A 27,659-nucleotide genomic window follows, 5' to 3' on the forward strand; every position below is an offset into this window, starting at 1 on the left:
GCAAGACAAGTAGTAAGGGTAAACCCCCACAAACAGCCATATACTTAGCAAATATTGCATTCTACAAACAAACCCATGTACAAGATACAGGATATTGTAAGTGAATTGACATTACATTTGAGATTGAACATTTCAAACATTCTACAAACAAACCTATATACATGATATACATGATATACATAATAGTGTGTGTGTGTGTGTGAGAGAGAGAGGGCTGAAGTTGCAATTGCCATTGCATAAGCAGACCCATGTACAGGATACAGGGTATGACAGAAAGTGTGTGTGTGTGTGTGTGTCATTGTCTGAGTGAGTGAGTGAGTGTCTGTGAGTGAGTGTGAGTGTCTGAGTGAGTGAGTGAGTGAGTGTCTGTGAGTGAGTGTGAGTGTCTGAGTGAGTGAGTGTCTGTGAGTGAGTGTGAGTGTCTGAGTGAGTGAGTGTCTGTGAGTGAGTGTGAGTGTCTGAGTGAGTGTCTGTGAGTGTCTGAGTGAGTGAGTGTCTGTGAGTGAGTGTCTGTGAGTGAGTGTGAGTGTCTGAGTGAGTGAGTGTCTGTGAGTGAGTGTGAGTGTCTGAGTGAGTGAGTGTCTGTGAGTTTCTGAGTGAGTGTCTGTGAGTGAGTGTCTGTGAGTGTCTGAGTGAGTGTCTGTGAGTGTCTGTGAGTGAGTGTCTGTGAGTGTCTGTGAGTGAGTGTCTGTGAGTGAGTGAGTGAGTGTCTGTGAGTGTCTGAGTGAGTGAGTGTCTGTGAGTGTCTGAGTGAGTGAGTGTCTGTGAGTGTCTGAGTGAGTGAGTGTCTGAGTGAGTGAGTGTCTGTGAGTGTCTGAGTGAGTGTCTGAGTGAGTGAGTGAGTGTCTGTGAGTTTCTGAGTGAGTGTCTGTGAGTGAGTGTCTGTGAGTGTCTGAGTGAGTGTCTGAGTGAGTGAGTGAGTGAGTGTCTGTGAGTTTCTGAGTGAGTGTCTGTGAGTGAGTGTCTGTGAGTGTCTGAGTGAGTGACTGTGAGTGTCTGAGTGAGTGAGTGAGTGAGTGTCTGAGTGAGTGAGTGTCTGTGAGTGTCTGAGTGAGTGAGTGAGTGTCTGTGAGTTTCTGAGTGAGTGTCTGTGAGTGAGTGTCTGTGAGTGTCTGAGTGAGTGACTGTGAGTGTCTGAGTGAGTGAGTGAGTGAGTGTCTGAGTGAGTGAGTGTCTGTGAGTGTCTGAGTGAGTGAGTGTGAGTGTCTGAGTGAGCGAGTGTGTGAGTGAGTGAGTGAGTGAGTGTCTTTGAGTAAGTGAGTGAGTGTCTGAGTGAGCGAGTGTCAGTGAGTGAGTGTCTGAGTGAGTGAGTAAGTGGCCTCAGCAAATTTTCTAACTATGGAGTCTGTATCAACAGTTTCCACTATGTCATGTTCGATGGAAATGACAGCCAGGGATGACAGTCTTTCTTGGGACATAGATGAGCGCAGATATGTTTTCAGTCGTTTCAATGTAGAGAAACTTCTCTCACCTGATGCAACTGTAACAGGAAGAGTAAGCAAGAGCCGCAGGGCTATGCTAAGATTTGGATACAGATCTAGGAGATTCTCTTTGTATATGTAGTTAAGAACTTCCAATGGTGATGAGATGTGTGGGGGGAAAGACTTAACAGCACCTGTAATTTCCATTTTTAGGTCCCCTGCATCCACATCCTCCATTGCCTTCTCAAACCTGTTGCAGCATTCATCTAGATTGCCTGCCTGTATGGTGCTTTTCATTATATCAGTGGAGTAGAGAAATCCATACAACTTAAAGAAGTTCTCCATGTAGGAGAATCTCTCCCTAGTCTTGACCAGGGCAGTATCAACTAGGTGTAAGAAGAACTCTCTTCTGAAACGTTCCTCTGCAGTTGAAGTAGTCTCCTCTGTGCCCTCATAGTCAAACTGCCTTTTTGTTTTTTTCTGCCGAATGTCTGCCCAGATCATCTCCACCTCCATCTTCTCTGCAATTTCCCTGGCATCTATTTTGGCGGCATTGAATCCGTGCTCCCTGAAATCTTGGAGGAAGTCTATGACTGCAGAGATTTCCCTCTTCATGGTCTCAATGCTCACTTTGGGGCCCTGTAGGATCTTACTAACTTTGTTGATAACGTACAATACATTGTACCACACCACACAACTTACCATAAATGGCCATTTCTTCAGTTCCCGGCAGAGGCTTGAAGCACTGGATGCACACTCTGAATCACTCTTTTCTATGGCAAAGTCATGTAAAGCCTCCAGGGCATTCAAAATTTCTGGAAGCTGATACCGTACAGCTTTTACAGCCTCCACACGGCATTCCCATCTGGTGGTTGACAAGGCCTTGATGGTAAAATCCTTCACATTCGCCTGGAGAATGGCCCACCGCTGAACAGAGCCACTAAAAAGATTGTAGAGTCTCTGTAACACACCATAGAAGTTGAGGGATATTGTGGATGATTTGGCAGCATCCCCAATGACCAGGTTCAGTGTGTGACTTCCACACGGGACACAGAGGGCTTTGGAGTTGAGGTCAAGGACCCTCTTTTGTACCCCCTGCTTCTTTCCCTGCATGTTACTGCCGTTATCATAAGATTGACCACGGCAGTCAGAGATATCCAGGTGCAGTGTTTCCAGATGTCCAAGAAAAAGTTCGAGTAGGCCTTTGCCAGTTGTGTCCTCTGCCAAAAGAAAGCCTACAAAATGCTCGTGGATGGACACGTCTTTGTGCAGCTCGCAATTAACTAGGCGCAGGACCACAGACAGCTGTTCATTGTGGCTGATGTCAGGTGTGCAATCCATTATGACTGCATAATATTTGGCCCTCTTCACTTTTTCAACAATGGCATCAAGGGTGCTCTTTGCCACATGTGATATCAATTCATTCTGGATGTGCTTACTCAAATAAGTGTCTGACAGCTCTTTTTCTTGGATTCTTCTTAAATGTTCTTTCATGAATGGGTCAAATTTTGCCATCAGCTGTACTTGTCCTAGGAAGTTTCCATTGCCATGCTCATATAATTTCTCCGTATGCCCACGGAAAGCAAGATTTCGCTCAGCTAGATGGGTAATTATGGCAAGCAATCTTTTTAAAATATTTCTCCATCTCTCAATTTCTGCCATCATTGCATTTTGGTTCAGCTGATCAATGGCTGTGCCTGTCTGAAGTCTTTGGGTAAGTGTGTGCCAGGACTCCATATGAGACACATGTTCAGCGGACCTCTCATGCTGTTTCAGGTGAGCTCCGAGGTTTCTCCAATTGTTAAAACCATCTGAACTTAAATGTGTGTTCCCCTCTCCAAAAAGTCGGCAACAAAAGCACATAACACAGTCCCCTGATTCACTGTAGATAAGCCACGTCCTATTAATCTTCTCCCCGTTCTTCATTTGGATGCAGTAATTATTACTGGTAAATCTCCGCCCCTCTTGATTTTTGGGGAATTCTACACCGGCTTGTATGGGACCTTTGCGAACGATCGCACATCTCTCCTCGGCTGTGAGCTTCTTAGGCCAGAGAGCCGGGTCATCTGTCAGCAAGCCCACAGTGCTTTGGTTGGTGGCAGCAGGATTAGCACAGCTAGGGCTATTACTACACTGTAAAAAAAAGAATTGTAATTTTAACAGTAAAAAACTGTAAAAAAGCAACGGAAATGCTTAACAGTATGTTAATTAATTGCTTAACAGTATGTACCCTTACAGTGAAAAACTGTAATAGCTCTCACAGGACATTTCATGTAATTTTACTGTAAAATACTGTTAAATGTACAGATTTTGGAAGAACACTGTTAAAAAAAAATACCATAAACTTACCATTGCATTTACCGTACCTTACCGTAAAAATAAAAATAAAATTTAAGGTATAAAACTGGAAGCTGTGGTTGCCAATACTTTACCGTAAAAAATACTTTAGAAACATTTATGTTTAATGGCATTGAACTAAATTTTACCGTAAAAAAACATTGTGGCTATTTATTGATGATGGCATAATCGTCATGTAGTGGCCTGATTCACTGAGCTCATAAAGAGTCTTATCTTTCATTGTATGGGGAATGTTTAATACTAATTAATATTTCATGTTTTTGAGTATTATAGCTCTGTGACCCTACCGCATGCAAGCTAGCAGTGACAAACAGGTAATCTGAAGAACTTTAAAAACACACGATGTACAAAAAAGGATTAAAACTTCTAACGTTATATGAGTTAGCCTAGATCAACACAGACATCAAGAATCGGCGTATGAATCTCAACAACGGTGACAATCAACAAAATAATCAGATAAAACTCTGAACATCACAAAACAAGTTACTAAAAAGTTGCAACAAAAACAACAGCAAAAATAAAAGCAGATAATAATAATAAAAGAAAATACTAAGGCAATTCAGCATAATTTATTCATGCTGCAATGCATGTTGGGAGATATTGATTGAGTTTTGATTGATGGCTCCCATCATGCACTGCACTTATATCCCCGTTGTTGAGATTCATATGCTGAATCTTGATGTCTGTGTATGTCTGAAAAATACAGTAGTTCAAACCTTTATTGTGCAAATTTTTTTTACAGATTCTTCAGATTATCACAACACGGATGGATCACATGCTGTAGAATCATAAGTCTACTACAATTAACTTAGTTTAAAAAAAAAGGTAAATTTCACAGGGTTATTTTAAATTGTGTTGTTGTTGTTGTTTTTTTGCCCGTAAATTTAAGTCCCGTAAAACATAAAAGGTTGCCACCATTTTTTTTTCATGGTAAAATACATCAGCCACATCTGCCGTTTTTTTTTTTTTTTTACCGTAAATTTCACCGTTTTTACACTAACAGTAGAACTAGGCTAGGCGGTTGACTCACCAAATCCCCGTCATCGGTGTCAAAATGGCCATCACTGGACAACTCTTCCACCTCATCTGTGTCAACCTCGATAACTCTGTCGGTGACGGCGGGCAGCAACAACGTGATGTCCTCATTGTCTTGGTCAGCGTTATCCTCCTCCTCACCTAGCGCCACTTCACAGCTAACGTTAGCTGCTGCTGCTGCTGCTGTAATGTTAGCGCTTTGGATGTTGTTGTTCCAGTCTGTATTAGCAGCCGTAAAAAAGTGTGTCAACTTTGGCAGCGTTGCCAAATATTTATTGGCGTCTTTTCGCTTTTTTCTTTTAATTGACCCGCTTTCGTAACTTCTTTTCATTTTCCCGTTTTGATTTGCCTTGCGTCGTCTCTGTGTATTTCTCAGTCCTCCTGTCACTGACTGTGTGTTTATCTTTCGCGCCGCGCAGCGTTATGGACTAGTCCATTTCATTGTGAAAACAGGGGGTGTATGTGTAGGGACAGATAACCATGAACTGGACATTTTAACCACTACTTCAACGTTTCAACGTATTTCTTAAGAATATTAATAAAGTGTACCTTGCTTTTGAAGCATTCATGATGATAAGGGGCCTTTTCTTTTTTTTTTTTTTTTGAGGTTTGTTGGGGGCCCCCCTTCTACGACCGCTGGTAGGGGGCCCCAAGCAGCCGCCTACCTATGCCTCTATGTTAAGACCGCCACTGCTCCGTGGTTCTTGAGACCGGTGAGTGTTGCTCATTTCCCAATCACTCCACCGGCCTAGCTCTGTTCCCATGGCACTAGGCCCCGCCCCACTCGTCACATTCGTGCAGCCCTAGACTGAACTGTGTTAGTGTCTGTGTGTCATTGAAACGCAAAATTAGCTGCAGCCAAGTGACTTTGTGCGACCCACCTTGTTCCATTCCGTGACCCACGAGTGGGTCGCGACCCACAGTTTGAAAACCCCTGCTCTAACTAACGCATGCTCATGTTTTGATTCAGATCGTGGCTAGTCGTGCGTGCCTCCGTTGTTTTTTTGTGAGAGGGAGGGAGCAAGCAGCGCGCAGCTCTACAATAAAATACAATTGTACCCATATTAAATAGTTTTAAAATCTGAATCAATCCGTGGCGGTCAGCGTTGATATTGTGGCGGGCCGCCACAAATTAATGAATGTATGGGAAACCCTGGATGTGATCCGGAACACTGTCTTAATTTTTAAAAAAAGCTGAATTTCCTCCTGTCTTCTCTTTTTTAAATCCCTGCTGCCACCTGTGAACACCAGTCAGAGTCTCACTCTTTAAAAGCATTAAACATTTATCTTTAATTCCTCACAGAGTTTTAATGAGTCGTTTGGGGTTTCATTCATGATTTGATTCATCTGTGATTTCTTTGTCTTCCTTTCCATTTATTTCTCTGTCTACATTTTCTACTTCCCCATCGCTCCTGCTGTCAGTTTCTTTTCTTTTAACCAGGGCATTCATGTTCTGTCAGACCTTCGTCATTGATGTGTCACATTCATAGTTGTTCAGTCTCGTATAACTGCTTACCATGCACCCTTACACACTTGTCAGGTTTGACATTGAAACAGACACAAATGTTCTGTGTGCATGTCAAATGCCTGAATCAAGTTGACATTTGTGATTCATACTGTTTTTTTTTTCCTTCATCTATTGGAATTTTTATTTAGGCCTATTTACTTTCATTCATTCATTTTAAAATGTTCTTCCTTTTATGTACATATATATTTCCTTTATATATTTATTTACTTTTAACTTTTACATTGGTTTCCCCTAAATTGCTCCTTTCATCTCTCTTCTTCCGATATCATCGGTGTGTCCCAGTCAACTGCATCACCTGATCTGTAGGTGAGATTTAATGGCCTAGTTGCGTGTTCCTCCTGCTGAACGCTATGACCTACTCTGGGACTTCAGAAGGATCTAAACTCAACTCCCACTTTATCTGCCTGTCAGTCACATTATGAGGAAGTGAGTCACACATAGGGACAGGTCTGAATTTTGATATAGGTTCCTTCAGGGCTAGAAAAAATTTGTTTATTCTCTTCAGTGATAGTCAAGATGAGTTTTCTTTAGTCTAAGGGTGCTGCAGAGTTGCTGTACATTGTTGATCATCCAGCATTTTATGGTCAAACAACCCTTTACAATTTGATTCCATCAATTGGCTGTTTTAAAATGACCTTTTAATTCCATTCACATCTCTTTTTCCCTCTCTCAAACACACACTCAGGCATACATCCTCTCACCTATTTGAGGAACAGTTTGGTCCCAATTACTTGCAAGCTATTTCTGTAACGGTCTCATTATGAGAGAGATGTTGTAATTTTTTTGCAGATTACTCTTTTAGCACTTTCATTTGCATCACATTGTCGGGAAAAAGTTTCATGCCCACATGTGACCAGAGGCCCTGATCTGTTATGTTGTGTTTTCACTAGTGGTCAACGGATAAATCACCAAGGCCTATATAAATTTGATTGTTTGGCTGATGTGTTGGAGGTAGGACTTTTATTTTGACGGCGCTGAAAATTGCAGTGCATGTGCACACAGCGCTCACATTCGTTCTCGTTATTGTTTGTTCTCGCTGTTTAACAGTTCTGTCTAATATACAGACTGTAAAAAAAGATGGATGATGCATCATCACTTTCTTCCTTTGTAGAAAAGTGAACTTAAAAAAAGAACACTTGAACTTAGATCAGCATGATGAGCTACAAAAAATAAATTAATTTGAAGGGTAATTTAATTGTTCAGCTGTCTCACGTTCCAATTAGATTACATGGAGAGGGTGGGGTTTATGACCTATACTGGGTCCAGCCACTTGGGGGTTATCAAAAGGTTTTGGCTTCACTTTTCAGGACTTGTGCAGCACACTTTGTCCAATAAGGATAGAAGACTGTCTAATAATCCGTCAAACTGTTAAAGGGGTCATATGATGTTGCTAAAAAGAGCATTATTTGGTGTATTTGGTGTAATGAAATGGGTTTATGGAGTTTCAGTTAAAAAGAAAAAAAAAAATTCCACAGACTGTACATTATTGTTCCTTCTCTATGCCCTGCCTTTATAAGACGCTTTGATTTTGACAGTTCATCGCTCTGAAAAGTGAGGTGTGCTCTGATTGGCCAGCTATCCAGTGCATTGTGATTGGCCGAATACCTCAAGCGTGTGACAAAAATGTTATGCCCCTTAAAGGTGCTCTAAGCGATGCCGGGAGTCGTAATTTCTTGTTGACGTTCGAATTGTTGTCAAACAAAACAAAACAAAAGCTAGCTAGACCCTCCCTCCTCCTCATCCCCGCACTAACCCCCCAAACCCCACCCCCAAATCTTTCTTGTCTGTTATTGGCTGTAACAGTTTGTTATGTTTCGTGGTGCGGGTGAGCCCAGTTTGTTTTTCTTGTTGTTTATGGAGCCTGTGGTGTCAAGAGAGACCGCATTTTTTTTTACAGTGTGTTCAGGGGAAAGGCAGCTAGCGGATAGGGAGGAGATGTTTGCTGGATGTGACAAAAAATGTTTTGGCCTAAAAAACATGCGACATCACTTAGAGCACCTTTAATATACTGTGATGCTGTGTGTCCCGGGGCACAGAGACAAAAAAATTTAAACCCATTATAAACGAGGCATTTGTTGCATCCAGTGGGGATGTAATTATGGATTAAAATGACAATGTCAGCGGTTCTCAATTCCAGTCCTCGCTCCCCCCAGCTCTGCATATTTTGCATGTCTCTCTTAGTTAACACACCTGATTCAGATAATCAGCTTGTTAGAAGTGAGCTCCTTGCATGAACTGTGTTCCCAGTGACATGGTCCTTACACAGCGTTCACTGTTCCCTACACCCTGAGTAGGGGAAATCTGTTGAAGTTTACTTCACTTGGAACATTAATTCACAGATTTGCGCTGCACAACGTCTTCACACACGGACAAGTGTGACATTATATACCTCTGTAAATAAATGCAATTTGTATACTAAGTAAATATACATATATAGTAAATATAGAGTAAATATACTCTACACTGCTCAAAACTCGCGTTTGAATCATCAGTGGCAAATCCTTTAAATATGTAAACGTACTTACAGACTGTGAATCAGAACAGCTGGCATTAAAGTCTACACTCCAAGGATTAAGAAACAGTCCTCCATGAAATGTGCTGCACACATCTGAATATTTGGCTTGAACTGTTCTGGAACAGTGTTGTGAGTACAACTTAACCACTGATTTCTAGTTGTGTCCTTTTTTGGAAGGCCATACATTTCTTTGAGTGTACATTTGGGCAGCGTTATACAAACCTTCCCACATCATGACAGACGTGGTGGGGGCGTGTTTAAACAAGATGTTTTAGAAGGGCGTGGACAAGTTTTAACTTTAATAAAGAATATCTCTTTGGATTTGAGACTTTAGTCTTTGCAACTTTACAGATCTTCTTTATGCACCCAGAGCTTGTAACACTCCAAAGAGAAAGAAAAACTTGAAATCGCATCATATTACCCCTTTAAACAAAGGAATTAAAAGCTATACAAAAAAGTGTTACAATAATTGCTTTCATATTATTTGTAATAGAAAGGCAAACATTATAATAGTTTGTTTCCCTTTAGCATTCACCCAGTATGCATTTTTATAATTTAAACATATCTTTGAATGTTTAATAAACATTTAGTTTCATAAACCTTGCAGATTTAATCAAATCCAGATCTTGTTAACTGTGCATGATCATGTGTTTTCTTTGTGATGGTCATTCTGTGTGAATTGAATGCGGGCTCAGCTTCACTGGAGATGCACAATTGACAAACTTTAAACTTGTGATTTCAAACTATGCTGCACCTTATCTATTTGCCCCACTATATATATATATATATATATATATATTAGGGCTGCAACTAACGATTATTTTGATAATCGATTAATCTGTCGATTATTTTTACGATTAATCGATTAATCGGTTTATGTACTTATATTTTAGTTTTTTCCATTTTTTCCCCCAAGTAAATTATTAATAAATGGTCTTTATCATTCAGCATAGATTTAAGAGATTTTAACCATTTTGCACTGTCATATCCTCATCAAAAATATACCTGGAGTTGTTTTATTGTGTTAGTAATCCTTTATCGAACTCTTCTGCAATCAAAACACTGACCCATACTCTAGCAAATTTTACAAGGAGATTTCAAATAATGTTTTCACCATGGCAGTCCTTAGAGCTCCTAAAGTAGTTTAACATCCTGAACAAAGCTTATTAAGGAATCTTTCAGAACATATTTTCACGAAGAATAAGGATAAAACAGAATAAAATTGCAGTGCATTGTATTTTATTATTTACTGGGAAACAGCTTTATAGCTTATGCTGTGAAATTGTAAACAATCCTTCAAAAAAAGTGCCAATGGCATGAAACCTGAATGGAACTCACAATTTAAAGTAAAATCCATCAGAAGGTTGTCCAGAAAAAAAAATAGGACACACACAAAAAACCTGCTGTGTGAAAAAGAGCAGTGAATACTTAGAAAAAAAGTGGATTTCAAATATCTACATTTACCTCTCTCATTCAGTCATAATTAGGCTGCACGACTGAATTTTGAACTGGTAAACGACAAACTGATCACAGAACATGTTTGTAAAGCTTTAAATGTTAACTGTTAAAAAGCAATGTTATCAGCTTTTACGACTAAACATTTGCAAACAACATTGTACTGGAGAATCTGCACAAATGAAAGTCTTAGGGGCCGTTCACATATCGCGCCTAAAAACGCGTGGAAAACGCTAGGCGCACTGCTTTCTCCTCCTTTCCAAAGCGCTCGGGCAGAAGCGCCCCTGAGGCGTCTGCCTTTGCTAAGCAACCATGACCTGCTCTCTCCTTGAAGACGCGGAAATTTCAGCAAAGGATAAATGGATTTGCAGCTCAAAAAATTGCTTGCAGTAGCTCTGCTACTAAATTTATTTCAAAATGGAAATCCATATACAACTATGATCAGCTGTTCCTTTCCTCTTGACTGAGCTTTTAACGTTGTTACGGGAAAGGATGAAGCTGATTGGTTAGTTCTTGTCACATGACCCGCGGTGCGGTTGCGGCATTCTGAAAAGTTTAAATGTTTTTAACTCGATGCGGTGCGGTGTTGGAAATAACGAACTTGAGCGCGCAAATGACGCGATATGTGAAAGTTCCCTTAAACAGTGCAGTAGTGCATATGATGTCTATGGCTGCAGAGACGCTGCTCGGGAAGCACGTGACATAAAACAAGGCCAGCTATTGGCTATTCGCTACTTCTCCTGTTGTACTGGCTGAGTAAAACCTCCGGTGGCTCATTACTGCCACACTTTGGTCACCGCAGATTTGAAATATGCACGAAATGAGCTGCTTATGGCAAATAAAAGTTATTTAGCAACGAATCGATGACTAAATTAGTTGACAACTATTTTAATAATCGATTTTAATCGATTAAATCGATTCGTTGTTTCAGCTCTAATATATATATATATATATATATATATATATATATATATATATATAGTGATTAGCATACATCCTGACTGGAGCTCCACTACTCACTTCCTCCTGGCTGCCAGCTCGACTCCTCCCTCCTATTCCAAATCCAACTGGAGGCTCTCGCTGCTGCCTCCCAGTCTTCGTGCCGCCTTTTTTCTGTCTGATCCTCTCATTCCAACAGCTGTCAACAGTTTCCAGACTGACTGGGCTGGGAACCCCCTGCATCCCACCTCAACAGGGTACAGTCATGTCTGCCAGCCTTTCTCGTGGCAGTTTTGCACCAGCTCCCTGTAACGTTCAAATTTCCTTTCAAATGCCTCTTCACACCCCTCTTCCCATGGTACGGTAAGTTCAACCAGGATGATCTTCTTTCCTGTGTGAGAGAAAAGGACTGCGTCTGGTCTCAAGGTAGTGTGGACGAAGGCAGGAAACTGAAGTGTTTTCTTTAGGTCAACCCTAAGCTCCCATGCTTGGGCAGACTGCAGAATGCTTGCACCGATCTTACTGGACCCTGATAGCTTTGAACCCTCCTTTACAAAAGCTATTGCAAGGGGCGCCATGATCTTATTTTGAAATTTCCTGTTTCTCTCCTGCTCCAAAATATCAGCAAGGACGGTTAGGACTTTATCAGGGCGCCATCTGTATCTGCCCTTAGCAAGCACTGTGCTGCAACCTGTCAAGACATGGGCCATTGTTCCTTTCTGCCCACAGAGCTTGCACAGTGGGTCATCTCTCAGCCCCCATCTGTGGAGGTTCACAGGGGAAGGAAGGGTGTCATAAACGGCCCTCAATAAAAAGGATATTCAGTATGGCTCCAGCATCCAGAGATCATTCCATGACACTTTCCTCTTGGGGAGATCCCAGGGGATCCAAGTTTCACTGCCTTTGCCCTTCTTCGCTCATTCTCTAGATCCCTTACTTCTGCCTGGATCATGGCTTTTCTTTCCACCAAGTTGGCTTTCCCCCACATATGAAAGTGGGACATGCCTAGGCCTTGCCTTCCTACACAGGGTACTCCAATGATGTCTTTGAGCTTTAAGTTCCCTTCAGCTAGGGCTAGCGAAGCTGTGGCATCCCATTTTCGTCCTGACCTTGTTCTTATTCTGGCTTCACTGATTTTCCTATCTCTGGATTCTCTGAAGGTCATGGCCATCCTACATTTGGCTACTTGAAAATCCTCAACCAAGGAAGAGAGAGGTAGCTGAAGTTGCACTGATCAGATGTATAACCCAACTGATGTAAAACTAGGTGGAATTCCAAGCCACTTTCTGTGGTGTGTGTTGATCTTAGGTTGTACTTAAAGGTGATGTTGCCCTTCCTGATTATCAAGCTTCTTGATTTCTTTGGCTTGAATGTAATTCTGGCCCATGTTGACATCTCTTCAAGTTTCGCTAAGACCCATCGGGCCTGGACATGGGAAGATGTTGTGATTGTAAGATCGTCCATGTAACCTCTAAGAGCGGGTTGCCTGATCTCTGAGTCCATCTTTGGGCCTCTGGTTTCCTTTTCTCCTGCCTTGATGATAAGGTTCATGCCCATGATAAACAGGATCGGGGATACTGTACACCCTGTGACAATCCCTCTATCAAGGTGCTGCCACTGAGTGATGAAATCCTTTGTCTTAAAGCGAAGCTGGATTCCCCCCAGGAAGGTGCTGATCATTGCCCTGATATGATCTGGGATGTGGTAGTGTTGTAGAGCTGTCCGGATTAGATCATGAGGGATGGTTCCGAAGGCATTGGTCAGGTCCAGCCAGACTACAGTCAAGTCCCCTTTCCCCATCCTGGCCTTATGTATCATCTGGCTGAGGACTCCCGTGTGTTCCAGGCACCCTGCAAAGACTGATATTCCTCCCTTTTGGATCGAGAAGTTGAGATATCCATTATCGATCATGTATGTGGACATTCTCTTTGCCACCACTGAGAAGAAGATCTTGCACTCCGTGCTGAGCAAAGAGATGGTTCTGAATTGGCCAATACACACTGAGCCTTCCTCTTTAGGAACAAAGTAGCCTTCAGCCTTCTGCCAGCTCGATGGAACAGACCCTTTCTTCCAGACCCTTTTAAGCAGCTTCCAGTGGCGGCGGAGGAGATTTGGACATTTCTTGTACACCCTATAGGGCATACAGCTGGGGCCTGGGGCTTATGCAGCCCTTGCTTTTTTACCACCACCTGGATTTCCTTCCATGTTGGTTTGTTGGCATTGAACATAATGGAGGGGCTGTCAGCTGTCCCAACTTCTGGATTTTCGCTCCGTTCAAGGCCACTGTACGGATCACTATGTGTCTATTTGAGAAATGCATCTCGCTTCAAAAAGGACTGGACTGCTGCTGAGTGGTCCAAAGTTATGTTCTTTGATGAAAGTAAATTTTGCATTTCCTTTGAAAATCAGGAGGAGGAGAGGCACACAATCCACGTTGCTTGAGGTCGAGTGTAAAGTTCCCACAGTCAGTGATGGTTTGGGGTGCCATGTCATCTCCTGGTGTTGGTCCACTGTGTTTTCTGAGGTCCAAGGTCAACGCAGCTGTATACCAGGAAGTTTTAGAGCACTTCATGCTTCCTCCTGCTGACCAACTTTATGGAGATGCAGATTTCCTTTTCAAACAGGACTTGGCACCTGCACACAGTGCCAAAGCTACCACTACCTGGTTTAAGGACCATGGTATGCCTATTCTTAATTGGCCAGCAAACTCGGCTGACCTTAACCCCATAGAAAATCTATGGGGTATTGGGAAGAGGAAGATGTGATATGCCAGACCCAACAATGCAGAAGAGCTGAAGGCCACTATCAGAGCAACCTGGGCTCTCATAACACCTGAGCAGTGCCACAGACTGATTCCACGACTCCAGTGCCACGCCGCATTACTGCAGTAATTCAGGCAAAAGGAGCCCCAACTAAGTATTGAGTGCTGTACATGCTCATATGTTTCATGTTCATACTTTTCAGTTAGCCAAGATTTCTAAAAATCCTTTCTTTGTATTGATCTTAAGTAATATTCTAATTTTCTGAAATACTGAATGTGGGATTTTCCTTAGTTTTCAGTTATAATCATCAAAATTAAAAGAAATAAACATTTGAAATATATCAGTCTGTGTGTAATGAATGAATATAATATACACGTTTCACATTTTGAATGGAGTTAGTAAAATAAATCAACTTTTTGATGATATTCTTATTATATGACCATAGGGCTTGGCGATATATCTAACGATATGATTACGCACACCTAGTCAGTAAATCTGGTTCCATGATTGCCACTAAATCGCCATCACCTGCTTTTAAATGGAGTGACATTTAATAGACTGAGCCGTAGATCACTGACAAGCTACGCAATATAGTGTTCATCATCGACGGCGATTCATCTGGGATAATGAACACGATATTGCGTAGCTTGTCACTGATCTACAGCTCTGTCTATTAAATGCAGCTCCATTTCAAAGCAGGTGATGGGGATTTAGCGGTAATCACGGAACTGGATTTACTGACTAGGAGCGCATGATCATATCGTCAGATATATCGCCCAGCCCTATATGACCAGCACCTATATATTATTATTATTATTATATACACGCACACATACATATATTATAGGCTATATTATAGGCTTTATAGGATATCAGCATCAGCTGTCCAAAAACAATATCGTTCAACCACAGTTTCAGTTCTATTCCATCTTTCCTTATAACCTCCTGAGATAAAAGCCTGCAAGGAAGCACATACTTTAGACATGTACAAATGCTTTGTTGATATTTTACCCTCAGGCCATACAATACATAAAGATTTTTAGCTGAAATAATGCTCCTTGGTGTTTCATAAAATGCAAGTCCACAGCTTCTGTGGATACAATTGTGGATGGTGTTTTTTTTTTTTTTTCTCGTTGTTGCTGTTGTTATTTTTATAAGTGTATTGTGGATGGTCAGAAATCTCAATTCACAATTTGGAGACAATGTCTGAAGGTCTTTCCAGTTACCAAGGAAACTTCTTTACTTGGACCTCTGTGTCATCAAAAGTGACATTGACAGTAAACTGGAGCTTTTCTAAGATAAGTCTTCATAACTTCCAGAACACTTGAGTGAATCGATCCGAAGTCGGCATGAATAAATAAGGCTCTGACTTCACATGTAGGGAATCCTTAATCTTTTTCTGTTTTTTTTTTTTTTGAGCAGCTAGACGTGTTTTCTTCCTTCCTCCAATTCTTTTTATTTTTGTCTCTTTCACTTCCTTCTCTTCTTGCTCAAGGTTCTGTATTGAATGAAATTGAAAGCAATAGTCTGTGTAGGTTGTGATTGTGTGTTTTTGTGATTGTGAGAGAATTCACGGTTTGAACTGCAGAAATCAGTCGGCCATGCTGGTAATTCTATATATTCAGAAAAGGAATAAACAGCACACATATTCTCTCTTTGTCTATAAGTGTTTAAATGTTTATAAGGAATAGAGACTGACAAAACTTCATTGTGTATTATAAGGCTGTCACTTTTGAGAAAAATCAAATTCGAACGGATATCGAATATCATGCAATGTATTCGAATATATTCGAATATCTACGTGCCCCACATCCCCCCCCCCCCGCACATAAAAAAAAAAAGTTCACATATCGCGTCTTTTGCGCAATCAAGTTCATTATTTCCAATGTAGGCGCGCTGTGTGCGCGCTCATAATGGAAGTGTAAGGGAAACAGGTAAATTTAGCTCAAAGGGAATCATTTAAGATTTTAAAGGGAATTTGAACAGAATCACTGTTTCACGGCTGATCATGATATATATATATATATATATTATAAATGTATATAATGATGGATGTTTTAAAAGAGCATCTTAATGACAAACTAGCAAACTGTTTTAAATATGGGTATACAGTATTTTTTTAGTGCCAAAATTGACCAGAAATTGATTTTCCATTTCTAACCTACAACATGTAGCCTAGTGTGCAATGCTTATTTATTTTGAAGGTGACGAGGGAAGCAACAGTAGCACTAGTGCTGCTAGGGCTCCTGCTGTTGAACAAAAGGATGGACAGTTCAGCTTTTGAGTCAGAGCACGAACCTTCAGGTAAAGTTTAAGCTATTAGCAAAACTAAACATGCTATACTATGTGCTTTTATGATTTATAAGGTCATCGGTAGTAGGACTGTGATCATTGGGACATACAATTGATGCCTGCATAATTAATATAGATTATTGAAAGTGCTTATTTCATATTGCAGAGAAACTCAATGTGTGAGTGAGAGAGAGGGGGATTAAGGGAAAGATGATAGAGACAGTGAATGGCTTGATACGTCTTGATACTTCATTTGATTATTTTGCCCGTCCACAGTCTAAGGATTTTTAATTAATTTTTTAAGTATAACCCAATTCAAACAACTGAAAGAGCCAAAGAGTTTAGCAGTCTGGTGGACACATGAATTGGGTGGTGGTGACTGCAGCAACAGAGGTGGCCTGATTTACTGTCCCAGTCCGCCACTGACTGATATTTGTTTAGAAGTCTTTTTGAGTTCATTTTGGTCCATATATATGCAGAAAAGACAGTTTTCTGTGCCATTATCTGACAAAGATTTCTGTGGAGACCAGAGGTTAAAAGGCCCCCCTTAGGAATTTCAGTCTGGTTCTGCTTGGTGGGGGAAGTGTTTAAGGATATTGTGTATAACTCTCATGGGTTTACATGTGATGTCCGGCGTTGCATCTCAATTACTTGCCCCAAATTTGACAAATCTCTTCTCCGAATTGAAATTGTCAATAATTGTTCTAGTGGTGTTAATGTTGAAAGCTGTTCTGTGAAAGAGTTGGTTGGTTAGTTATCTTGCTTGAGACTTGTGGCACAGAATGTTTTATGACTTCCTTGTCAGTGATCTACGGCTCAGTCTATTAAATGTCACTCCATTTAAAAGCAGGTGATGGCGATTTAGTGGCAATCATGGAACCAGATTTACTGACTAGGTGTGCGTAATCATATCGTTAGATATATCGCCAAGCCCTATGGTCATATAATAAGAATATCATCAAAAAGTTGATTTATTTTACTAACTCCATTCAAAATGTGAAACGTGTATATTATATTCATTCATTACACACATGTGACGAGAACTAACCAGCTAAATAAGCTTCATCCTTTCCCGTAACAACGTTGAAAGCTCAGCCAAGATGAAGGAACAGCTGACCAAGCTGTATATGGATTGCCATTTTGAAATAAATTTAGTAGCAGAGCTATTGCAAGCGATTTTTAGTGTTGCAAATCCATTTATCCTTTGCTGAAATTTCTGCGTCTTCATAAAGAGATCACATCATGGTTGCTTAGCAACGGCAGACGCCTCAGGGGCGCAACTGCCCGAGCGCTTTGGAAATAAGGAGAAAGCTGTTTTTAGGCGCGACATATGAACGGCCTCTAAGATGGCAAAGAATAAAATAAAGAACAAACGGTCTAATCATAGACGGTAAAAAATGCGCTACACATGGCATTTTAAAAACCGGATATTTTATTTATAGTTCGATTACGGATATTCCACATCATGTTCGAATGCATATTCGAATATCAAATAAAAAGTGACAGCCCTAGTGTATTAATAAATTAATTAATTTTTTTTACATGTTCCATTTCTACATGGTCCACATGTTTTTACAGAATTTGACATGTATTTAGATTTTTTTTTAAAAGTGACTTAATGGCGGCTGCCCATCAGTAGATACAGTTCTCAGATGTGGATATGAGCTCAGTATTATTTTTAGTCCTCTGTATGACTTTTTACACTTAAAAACTTGGTTAAAGTTGTTCTTTTTGTTAGTTGTTAACAACAGTCAACCAATAAAAACCTACTTCATTATTAAATATTAAAGCATTATGCAAAGTTATATTGTATTTTTTTTTTCAGAACCATACCATACCATCTTGAACCATAATAGCAAATGCACTAATTGTTTGCACTGTTCAGAATGAATTCTGTTGTATATTTCAGACTATTTAAGACCATTAAAACAATATTTTGCAGTGTTCCATGAAAATAAGAATTGTCAGTTTAGATTTTATGGTGACTTTAACACAGGGTTTTACATGTACAGTGTAAAATCTTCAAAACCTAGTTAATTATTAACCTAGTAAAAGTATGGTATAAACAATACATAAATAATAAATGTCTTTTTAGTGCTGTACAGTGGAATCTATTTTATGGAATTACATCTGAAGCTTGTGAGCAGAACGTGTGTGAGTGTATATTAGGAATCAAGCCTGTTTAAATGCCCCGGGAGCCATTGATTATGTCATATAGGCATAACACACTTATTTGATTTTGAGACCACAGCTGTGAGCCTTCAAGCACATGCATGTACACATGTGCACACTCCTGCTGTGGCAGTTCTCACGATAATAAGCCAGAGGATCCAGCTCTAAGCATTCCTGAACCTACTCTGAAGGCTAAGTGATTGCAGTTATATTGCATACAACTAAATGAGGTTTAACAAATTAATGAAGTTAAACTTGATGTTGAAAAAAAATTAAACCATTTAAAACTATTCTCACATGGCACCTCATGAAGTTTTGTGTTTACTGTGAAATTTTAATACTTCCATTTGCATTTTCATATTTTTGATGACTATTATTCTTAATTATGGAAAGTAGTAAAGAATAAGTTGTTGTAACCAAACTAGTACTGCATATACATTTATACAGAAATCTCTTTCTGTTTCTCTTTCAGAATGGGCAGAGCACCACTGAGGATGGGGTCACTTCAGCTGATAAGGTAGGACCCAGCTGACCACATATCATATAGTTATCGGGACCGATTTCTTTTTTCTCTTGTTTATCCATCAGTATCCATTTTTATTTTTCTGCTTGTTGTGTCCGTAGTTCTCCAACAAATGTGTGTTGAATAACTTTTTTAGCAACACACGTTTTATTTAAAATCTTCATGTTTGTCATGAAACAATATATGATATTACATGAAACATTATCGGTTTTTCTTTACATTACAACTGATGCTCTTTACCATAGGCCATTCTCGCAATTTCTTGCAATCTCGGTCCCTGGATAACTTCCCCTTGGTGTCGTTTTTAAATCATCACAATAACAATCCAATAACAATGTTCAGTACATATCAGAAGAATGTCTGTAATGTATAAAAATACATCATAAATCCAAACAAAAGAAGTAGTGTGACATTTAAAGCATTAGCCGGATAGGACAAATGGAAAGGTCAGCTTCCCCTAACTTTCTCACACTGGCCATGGGGCCATTCTTGATGATGTGTCGTGAATTTGAGTCATACTGCTGTTTTAGATTTGATTTGTGATCTCATGTTCGAGCCAATATTGTGAGTGCTGTATTCATGAGACCACAGAGCTGCTTCTGTCTCAGTAGAGTGTCTGGGGGATATTGACAGCTTTCTGAAACGATCAGTGGAACAAGGGCTAAGAAGAATTCAGTCTATAGAGTTCTGGCTCAGAGACTCTAAGGCATCTTTGTGTGTCTACAGGAGTTTGATTACTCATAGCCTTTAATTTAATCTGTCCAAAAACAAAATAACCTCAACTTATTATTATACTTATAATAATCTGCATTTGGTTTAAGTGGTTGTATTTCCTGGTGTTTCTTTACCTAAATTGCGTTAAGTGTAATTAATGTTTTTAGGATTAACATGACTATGTTAGGATGTTGCAAAGCTCTATTTTACAGCATTGTTCAACTATATAAGCAAAAAAATGATGCAATTTCAGGTTTTCCTTTCTCTCTGGAGTTTTACAAGCTCTTGGTGCATAAAGAAGATCTGTAAAGTTGCAAAGACTGAAGTCTCAAACCCAAAGAGATATTCTTTATAAAAGTTAAGGCTTGTCCATGCCCTCCTAAAATGTCTCGTTTAAACACGCCCCCACTACGTCACGATGTAGGAAGATTTCCATAATGCTGCCCAAATGTTCATGCAAAGAAAGAAGGCGTAACCTTTGATTGTCGTTGTTGCTGCCGATGCCATGTCGTTGAGACGCGGTTTCATTGTGAAAGCGAAAATACTTTGTTTGGCCTTCCAAAAGGGGACACAACTAGAAATCATTGCTAAAGTTGTATTTACAAATAGTACATTTTATATTTAATTAAAATACACATACTTTGAGGTTTGTGTAGTAAATGAGGTTGTGGGTCAGATTATCATGCAATGTTATAATGTTGCTATAAGATTTTCTTTCACAGGTCCTAATTTCTATAAAACTTAATTCATTATCATTTGCAGTTGTTTTATTATTATTTTCACATCAAAGTAATGGAATGAGATTTATTATTATTATTGTTGTTATAATGATAATTTGGGGGTATCTGTAATTGTCAGGAAAATAATGTCACAGTTAATTCTTAAAGGTCCTAAAAGCAGATTTAATGTGCAAAATATAATGCTTTAATATCTTTCTTTTTTTTTTTAAGGATGAAATTTGACCTGGATATTTTGTGAGAGATAATGCAGCATATAGCAGTAGATGTAGTGATAACAGGCTGAGCCCATGATTCATGAGTCTTTCACTGGTGCCTGATTCACCAGCTCAGAATCTGTCACTGGTACCCTTAAAACATGCTGATCGGTTGTTTTTGTTATTGTGGGAACACTTAACAAATCACAGAAGTTTTTATTTCATTTTAGCTCATCATAGGGTCGTTGTTGAGGGTCTTTTAACTGGTGACGGACTTGGATGTGATCTATGGTCATCATAAATACAGCAGTGTCAATCTGTTTAAAAGGAGAGGGACAATCCAGCTATTGGATCTGAGGCAAAACGCATGCAAAACCAGGCATATTATGTCATATTATGGCAGATTTACTGTGAACACTGACATGTTCTTACTGTTCTTGACATGCGGGTAAATGGATGGATGTCTGGCTGTTGAAGGCTTTGTCTTTAGTCTCTTCATGCAGTTATTTTGAAGCATTCTGTCCTCTTATATGGGAACATCATGTCTAAGTGTAATAAAATGGTTTTTGAGTGGGAACAAGTGTTGAAGGGGTGGATGGATGAGATCAATTATGAAAATAGAACAGGTACAGCTAATGAGGTGAAGCCGGTCGCCCTTTTTTCCACACTTGCTCAATGTTTTTTTTTTCTCCCCAGTGTGTTGACATTGTTTGCTGTTGTTAAAGCTCAAGTATATATTTTTTAATGTTAAAATACTTTCCTATCCCAGTTTAAAATGTCATGCAGATGTAAAGCATGTGAAACAATGAAAAGTATAAACACTTTTGCTGTGTATGAACATCCAGGCTAGCCTGACACAGCAGCTGTGGCTCAACCAATAGCGTGAGTTTGGGGGCGGGACTATCTGGTGTTCCTGGAAACCTGTTTAAAAACATCATTATTTAGTGATAGCAGTGGTGCAAAAATGATGTGCTTCAGCTGTAAAAGGTAAGTTCACCCGAGAATGAAAATTTGTATATCTTCTACTCAGCCCTGGAAGCATAGGTGTATGTGACTTTCATCTTTCAGAATAATCCAATCAAAGTTATATTGAAAATTGTCCTTAATTTTCCAAGGGGGTAATCGGGTTTGTTGTAAACAGTTCAGAAGACGTGAAATAAAGTGTGCGAATCTGTAATAAAATGTCCCTCACATGGCTCTGGGGCTGAATAATGGCCCCCTGGAGCGAATCCATGTGTTTTTGTAAGATAAATATCCAGATTTCAAATGTAATAAACACTTTTTTTTCTCACTTCTGCTGACTGTGGGACACGGAAGACGTGCAAGTGGAAGATGGAAGACGTATGCATCGCGCGCACCTCTGGAAAATGTAGGAGCAAAGGAAACAATGTTTCCTTACTTTAGCAAAGGAAAACCTGTGTCCTCTTGGCTTATTTCGAAATCCTCCAACGTTTTTCTTTAAAAATCCTTGTTTTGTTCTTCTAATTTGTGACCAGCATTTTGTTTTGTTCTCTCTCAGCGCTCGTCACTAACCATGCAGCACTCATGTACTACAATATCCGCCTGCACCTCTTCCGTTCCCCACAGTCAGCAGAAGTGAGAAAAAAACTGTTTATTACGTTTGAAATCTGGATATTTATCTTACAAAAACTCATGAATTCACTACAGGGGGCCTTTATTCACCACCCAGCGCCATGTGAGAGACATTTTATTACAGTTGCGCGCACTTCATTTCATGTGTTCTGATTTCTCGGGTGAACTAACCCTTTAAAGCTATGTTTAGTTCTCAGTTTAATCATTATAATGGTTAATAAATATTTTCAGACTGAGTTTTTAAAGATGCTCATCTTGACACAGATCCGAAATCTATTTTGCATGTCTTCAGCTGTAGGACCCAAGCTTCAGGATTGATATTGCTAATAATACCTCTGTTCTCCTCCACACTCCCCAGAGAGAGCAAGCAGAAATAAATAACTGCTTGTCCAAGAACCTCTTTTAGCCTGGGCCTTTAAGCTTGACATGTCAGAGCCACAAGCGACAGTCTTGGGTGATAAGGACAGAGAATTTAATGAGACCATATCATCTCTATTTCATATAATTTTTCAACTTCTCACTTTCATCCCACTTCCTTGCTTCTTTAGCTTCTCATCAGCTCTTGCTTTCTCTGTCTTTAACCATCCCTCTATATATATATATATATATATATATATATATATGTATGTATATGTATGTATATGTATATGTATATGTATATATGTATATATATGTATGTATGTATGTATGTATGTTTTTTATGTTATCTTGGTCAATATGGCAGTCGTCTTGGACATTTAAAAATGTTTTCATAACTATTATTATTCCATTATATACTTTTCCGTTCCTTATATTAAAAAGTTTTTAATGAGGTAAACATTCCTTGAGTGGACCTGTAACTTTGCTGTCTGGAATTTGTGGTATCATTTGCACTCTGGAATTTTGCTGATGATTTTTTAACAATATGAAAACTAACTAAAATGTCTTTTCATTTAGAACAATACTGGCTTTTATCTATACATTTTATATATATATATATATAGTTCAAAAGTTCATTTCAGTAATTCAAATCAAATTGTGAAACTGGTGTATTAAATTCAGTGCTTACAGACTGAAGTAGTTTAAGTCTTTGGTTCTTTTAACTGTGAGGATTTTGGCTCACATTTAACAAAAACCCACCAATTCACTATCTCAACAAATTAGAATAGGGTGACATGCCAATCAGCTAATCAACTCAAAACACCTGCAAAGGTTTCCTGAGCCTTCAAAATGGTCTCTCGGTTCACTAGGCTACACAATCATGGGAAAGAATGCTGATCTGACAGTTGTCCAGAAGATGATAATTGACACCCTTCACAAGGAGGATAAGCCACAAACATTCATTGCCAAAGAAGCTGGCTGTTCACAGAGTGCTGTATCCAAGCATGTTAACAGGACGTTGAGTGGAAGGAAAAAGTGTTTTATTCCATTTTTTATTAGTTGACCCTGATTTGCAACTAGACTTGTGCAGGTATTCGGTAATGCGATATATCACGGTAATGAATATGCACAATATTTTTACCGTGGTCACTTATAAATACAGTGAATAATTATATATTACAAATTATTCAGAATTTGGAATGCATTTTAAGAATACTATTCCCATCAACTGTTCAAAATGCACAACACCGCTGTATGCTGCTTGAAAGAGCGCGTATGGTCTGATGTAAACAAGCACACATGAGAAGCACATGGGGAACATGTGAGAGACGCTGAATGAAAGCACATTCACTTTCTGACAGCAGATGGCACTTAACTGCAGAAAATGCAGTCCTTACCCTTGAAACCCCACAAATAAACCAACAAAGATGAATAACTTCTGTAGCAAATGTAGCTATTGTTCATTGTGAATGTTAATGGTTAACTAAAGAAAACCTTATTGTAAAGTGATACCTATGGGTCTTTATAGTTCTTTTGCACTTTAATTATGCAAAACTTTTAACTTTATATATTTTTCTCTATTGCTTTATTGTATTTAAATGTTCAGTTATTTTTTGTTATAAGAAAAACAGTTTTTTAACCTGTTATACTGTATTATGAGCACTTTTTCTCTCTCTAAATTTCAATACCGTGATAATACCGTTTACCGTGATGAAAGCATGAGCAATTAATCGCAACAGGAAAATTTGATACCGGCATATCCCTATTTGCCACTTTGTGAAACATATGATATGAAAGCCAAATTGCCTTCTAGTGTCCTCTGAACCAAATACACATGGAGCTCAAAACCTTGCATCAGTTTCCAGTGTGAGCTTTGGCACAAATTGGCTCTGGTGACTGTCAGATCTCATCTTCATCTTCACATAAGGTGAGCCTCATCTGCCCCAAGGGTTTTTGTATCAAGTTAGGTGGTACCTGGATATTATGCTATTCTTAGTGTTGCTGAACTTGTATTGTTTTATGAGTTTCCATGGTTATTTTTTTCCTTTTGTTAAAGTAATTCTATTATAAGAAAGTTATTTTAAAAATAATTTGACTCTTTTCCCTAACATAATTTGACTATTTTTTCTAACATAATGAAAAGCCTTCATCTTCAGACTGACATAAAAAGTGTGCATTTAAACAAGTATGAGTCATTTCAGTAAATTAAGGATTTTATATCAACATTTTTTCAAGCACTAATGTACATATTGGCTCCATATAGTCATTCTGATATAAAGTGAAAAATCATGATCCTCTCCCATTAGCTTGATGGTGGACGATTAATGGCAATAACTCTGACCACTGCATTGTGTACTGTAGACAAGTGTGAACATTTGAATATAGGATTTTACAATCAGCTAATCTGAAGAAGCTTTAACTAATTTCTTGTAATTGGTGAATTATGTTTAGTCTCTTGAGTCAAAACAAAACTCCTCTGATCATTTTGTTTAAGGGTGTGTTCCTCACACCTGGATTAATTTCATCTTGTTCTCCTCTGTTTTCTCTCTTTTTCCGGCCAAAATAATCACATCGATACCCTCCAAAACTTATCAGACAGCTTTTCCAGTATTAGTTTTTCGAGGCACAGTACACCTTATTTCTCTGTTTTCTAATCTTCACCGCTCCAGTGATGAAAGACAGACTCTGGTTTTGATTCTTTGCTAATCAGTTTCTGCTAGTGACTTGGGCCAATTTAAGGAGCTGCTGCAGAGATTGGAACAGAATAAAAGGCTCATGTGAAAATTGAAAGCTGAGACCGTTCAGCTCTAGAGAGCAGCGGTTGTACTAAACTACCAGTCAGTTCAGTCTGATGGATGTACTGTATTAGGCTTCTCATCTGGCCTTGAGGTAGAGTTCACCCCTGCTGGCTTCTCTTTCTGTGACTATATTTGGTGAAGTTTGTTTAAAAAAAATCCAAGCTGTTTTGTCTTCTGTTGTTTCTTTCAGAACTGAGCTTTCTAAAAGCAGGAATGCTCCTCTGGGAGAGTTCAATCATTTGTCAGAACTGCTGCTCATTGTCTAAAGAGGCAAGAGAAAAAGAAACAACAAATATTAACACAGATGTTATTTGATGCATAAAAGCAGGAAATTGGATGTTCATCCAAAATATATATATTTTTAATTTTGTTTCAGCTCATGAAGATCTGCCAAACCTTTCCATTATGTTGATCAAAAAGTGATTCAGGAATGAATTCACAGAATATGTCACTAACTAAATTATTTATAATTTGGTTCATTGTAATGCAACTTTTAGATCTATTTAGGCTCTTGAATCTACTGTATATTAAATCTTACTTGAATGCCTTCACATTTAGTTCGATTTTAGAGTCCCTTGACATAGTCATGTGGTTGTTTGCTTCTTCCATAATTGATGTTCAAATGATGTGTTGTCCTGTCAGTTAGAAAATGTTAAATTGATGAACGTTGCCCCTATTGTGTGTTTGCTGTGTGCCACTTTGCTGACTATATTGACCTTGTTGTAATGGTGTTCCATAATTGGCATGGCAACAGCATGAGATATCGATGCATTAAAAAGAGAGAGATAGAGAAGCAAGTGTGTTCGTCAAAACATTGTGGTTCATTGTCAGTTGTCAGAGTTGGAGAAAAAGATTTTTAATGAAAGCGTGTACATGACTATTGGCACTAATGAGAGCGCATGGAGTCTTGCCATCAAAATTGTTTGTGTGAGAGAGAGAGAGGTGTTTGTGTTTACGTGAAAAAGGTTGATGGATATAGAAACTCTCTGCTAAAATAAACATGCTCAATGTGTACAATGATATAAACAATTGTTTTTAAACTCAATATGTTTGCCAGCTAAAGACAAAAAATACAAATGTAAATCAAAGCCGCCTTTGAAATATGGCTGCTGACACAGACTTGTTTCTGTTTGTTGAAACTATATGTGGTCCCTCTACCGAACCTTGCCTAACCCGAGTTTAAACACTGTGGGTCTCTATGAAGGCTCTTTAATATTGAATAGAAGCACTTATACAGCAGAAGAGAACTTTACCTCTTAATTATACACCAATAACATCATCTTTGCTCACACATATAGTGTGTGCAGGTCTTTAGTAAATTTTTTTATTTGTCCATGCGTGTACACTACTGTTAAAAAGATTGGGTTTGGAAAGACATTTTTGTATTTTTGAAAGAAACCTCTTGTGCTCCCTAAAGGCTGCATTTATGTTATAAATTCTGTCCAAACAAATAATAAAATAATATTGTTAAATATTTTTGCACTTTTCATAACATTTTATTAAAAGTCTCATGTTTGAATTGGAAGTCTTTAAAAAAACAAGCATGAATAAGATTTTAACTACATGGGGAAATACTTTCAATGACTAATGAATATATTTTTTGTGTTTTTCATCATTTTTGGAGATTGACAACTGCTGTTCATATGCTAAGCAACTTGAACATTTCTACTAATATTAGTAAAAATGTTTTCCTGTGGCTCAGTGGTAGAGCATTGCGTTAGCAGCACGAAAGGTTGAGGGTTCGATTCCCAGGGAACACGTGTTAGGTAAAAAAAAAAATAGCCTGAATGCACTGTAAGTCGCTTTGGATAAAAGCGTCTGCTAAATGCATAAATTTAATAATAATAGTAATATTAATATTAATAGTCACAATACTATACAATACAGTAATCTCATTTTGTGTTCAGTGGAAGATAATAATTCATGTAGGTTTGTATTTTCATTTTTGGGTGAACTATCCCCCAGTGCTGTGAAATGTCTGATGCAGGTGGCATTCAACTTGGAACCTTTTAGATGCAACCCTGCTGTGGGGGGTTGAGTAATAATGTATTTTCCATTGGTGTGAATTTGATAAGTTTGCACTCTTATGTAAGGTTCGATCGGCACATTTGGGGTGCCTTATCCAATCTGAATGCTTTAAAAAGTGATGTAAAGTAGAGATTCTCCATGTTTCGGAGATATCCTATTTCTCTCATTTGGATATTCAGAGGCGCCGTAGTCATCACATTTTGACAAAATTGATTCGTCAGAAGAAACCAAC

The 27,659-nt window shown here is 38.9% G+C and overlaps 1 protein-coding gene across 4 annotated transcripts in view; it reads left to right on the forward strand.

Moving 5' to 3' along the window:
- LOC132111576 (ribosomal protein S6 kinase 2 alpha-like) overlaps positions 1-27,659 on the forward strand; it is a 74,709-nt gene that overhangs the window by 5,880 nt on the left and 41,170 nt on the right. For all 4 annotated transcript variants that reach the window (XM_059518994.1, XM_059518995.1, XM_059518997.1 and 1 more), the window contains exon 2: positions 18,950-18,994. In XM_059518994.1, the coding sequence (XP_059374977.1) occupies positions 18,950-18,994 (45 nt within the window). The remainder of the gene's footprint in view (positions 1-18,949; positions 18,995-27,659) is intronic.

Source organism: Carassius carassius, chromosome 31 (assembly GCF_963082965.1).
Source record: "Carassius carassius chromosome 31, fCarCar2.1, whole genome shotgun sequence".
In the NCBI taxonomy this organism is placed as follows: Eukaryota; Metazoa; Chordata; class Actinopteri; order Cypriniformes; family Cyprinidae; genus Carassius; species Carassius carassius.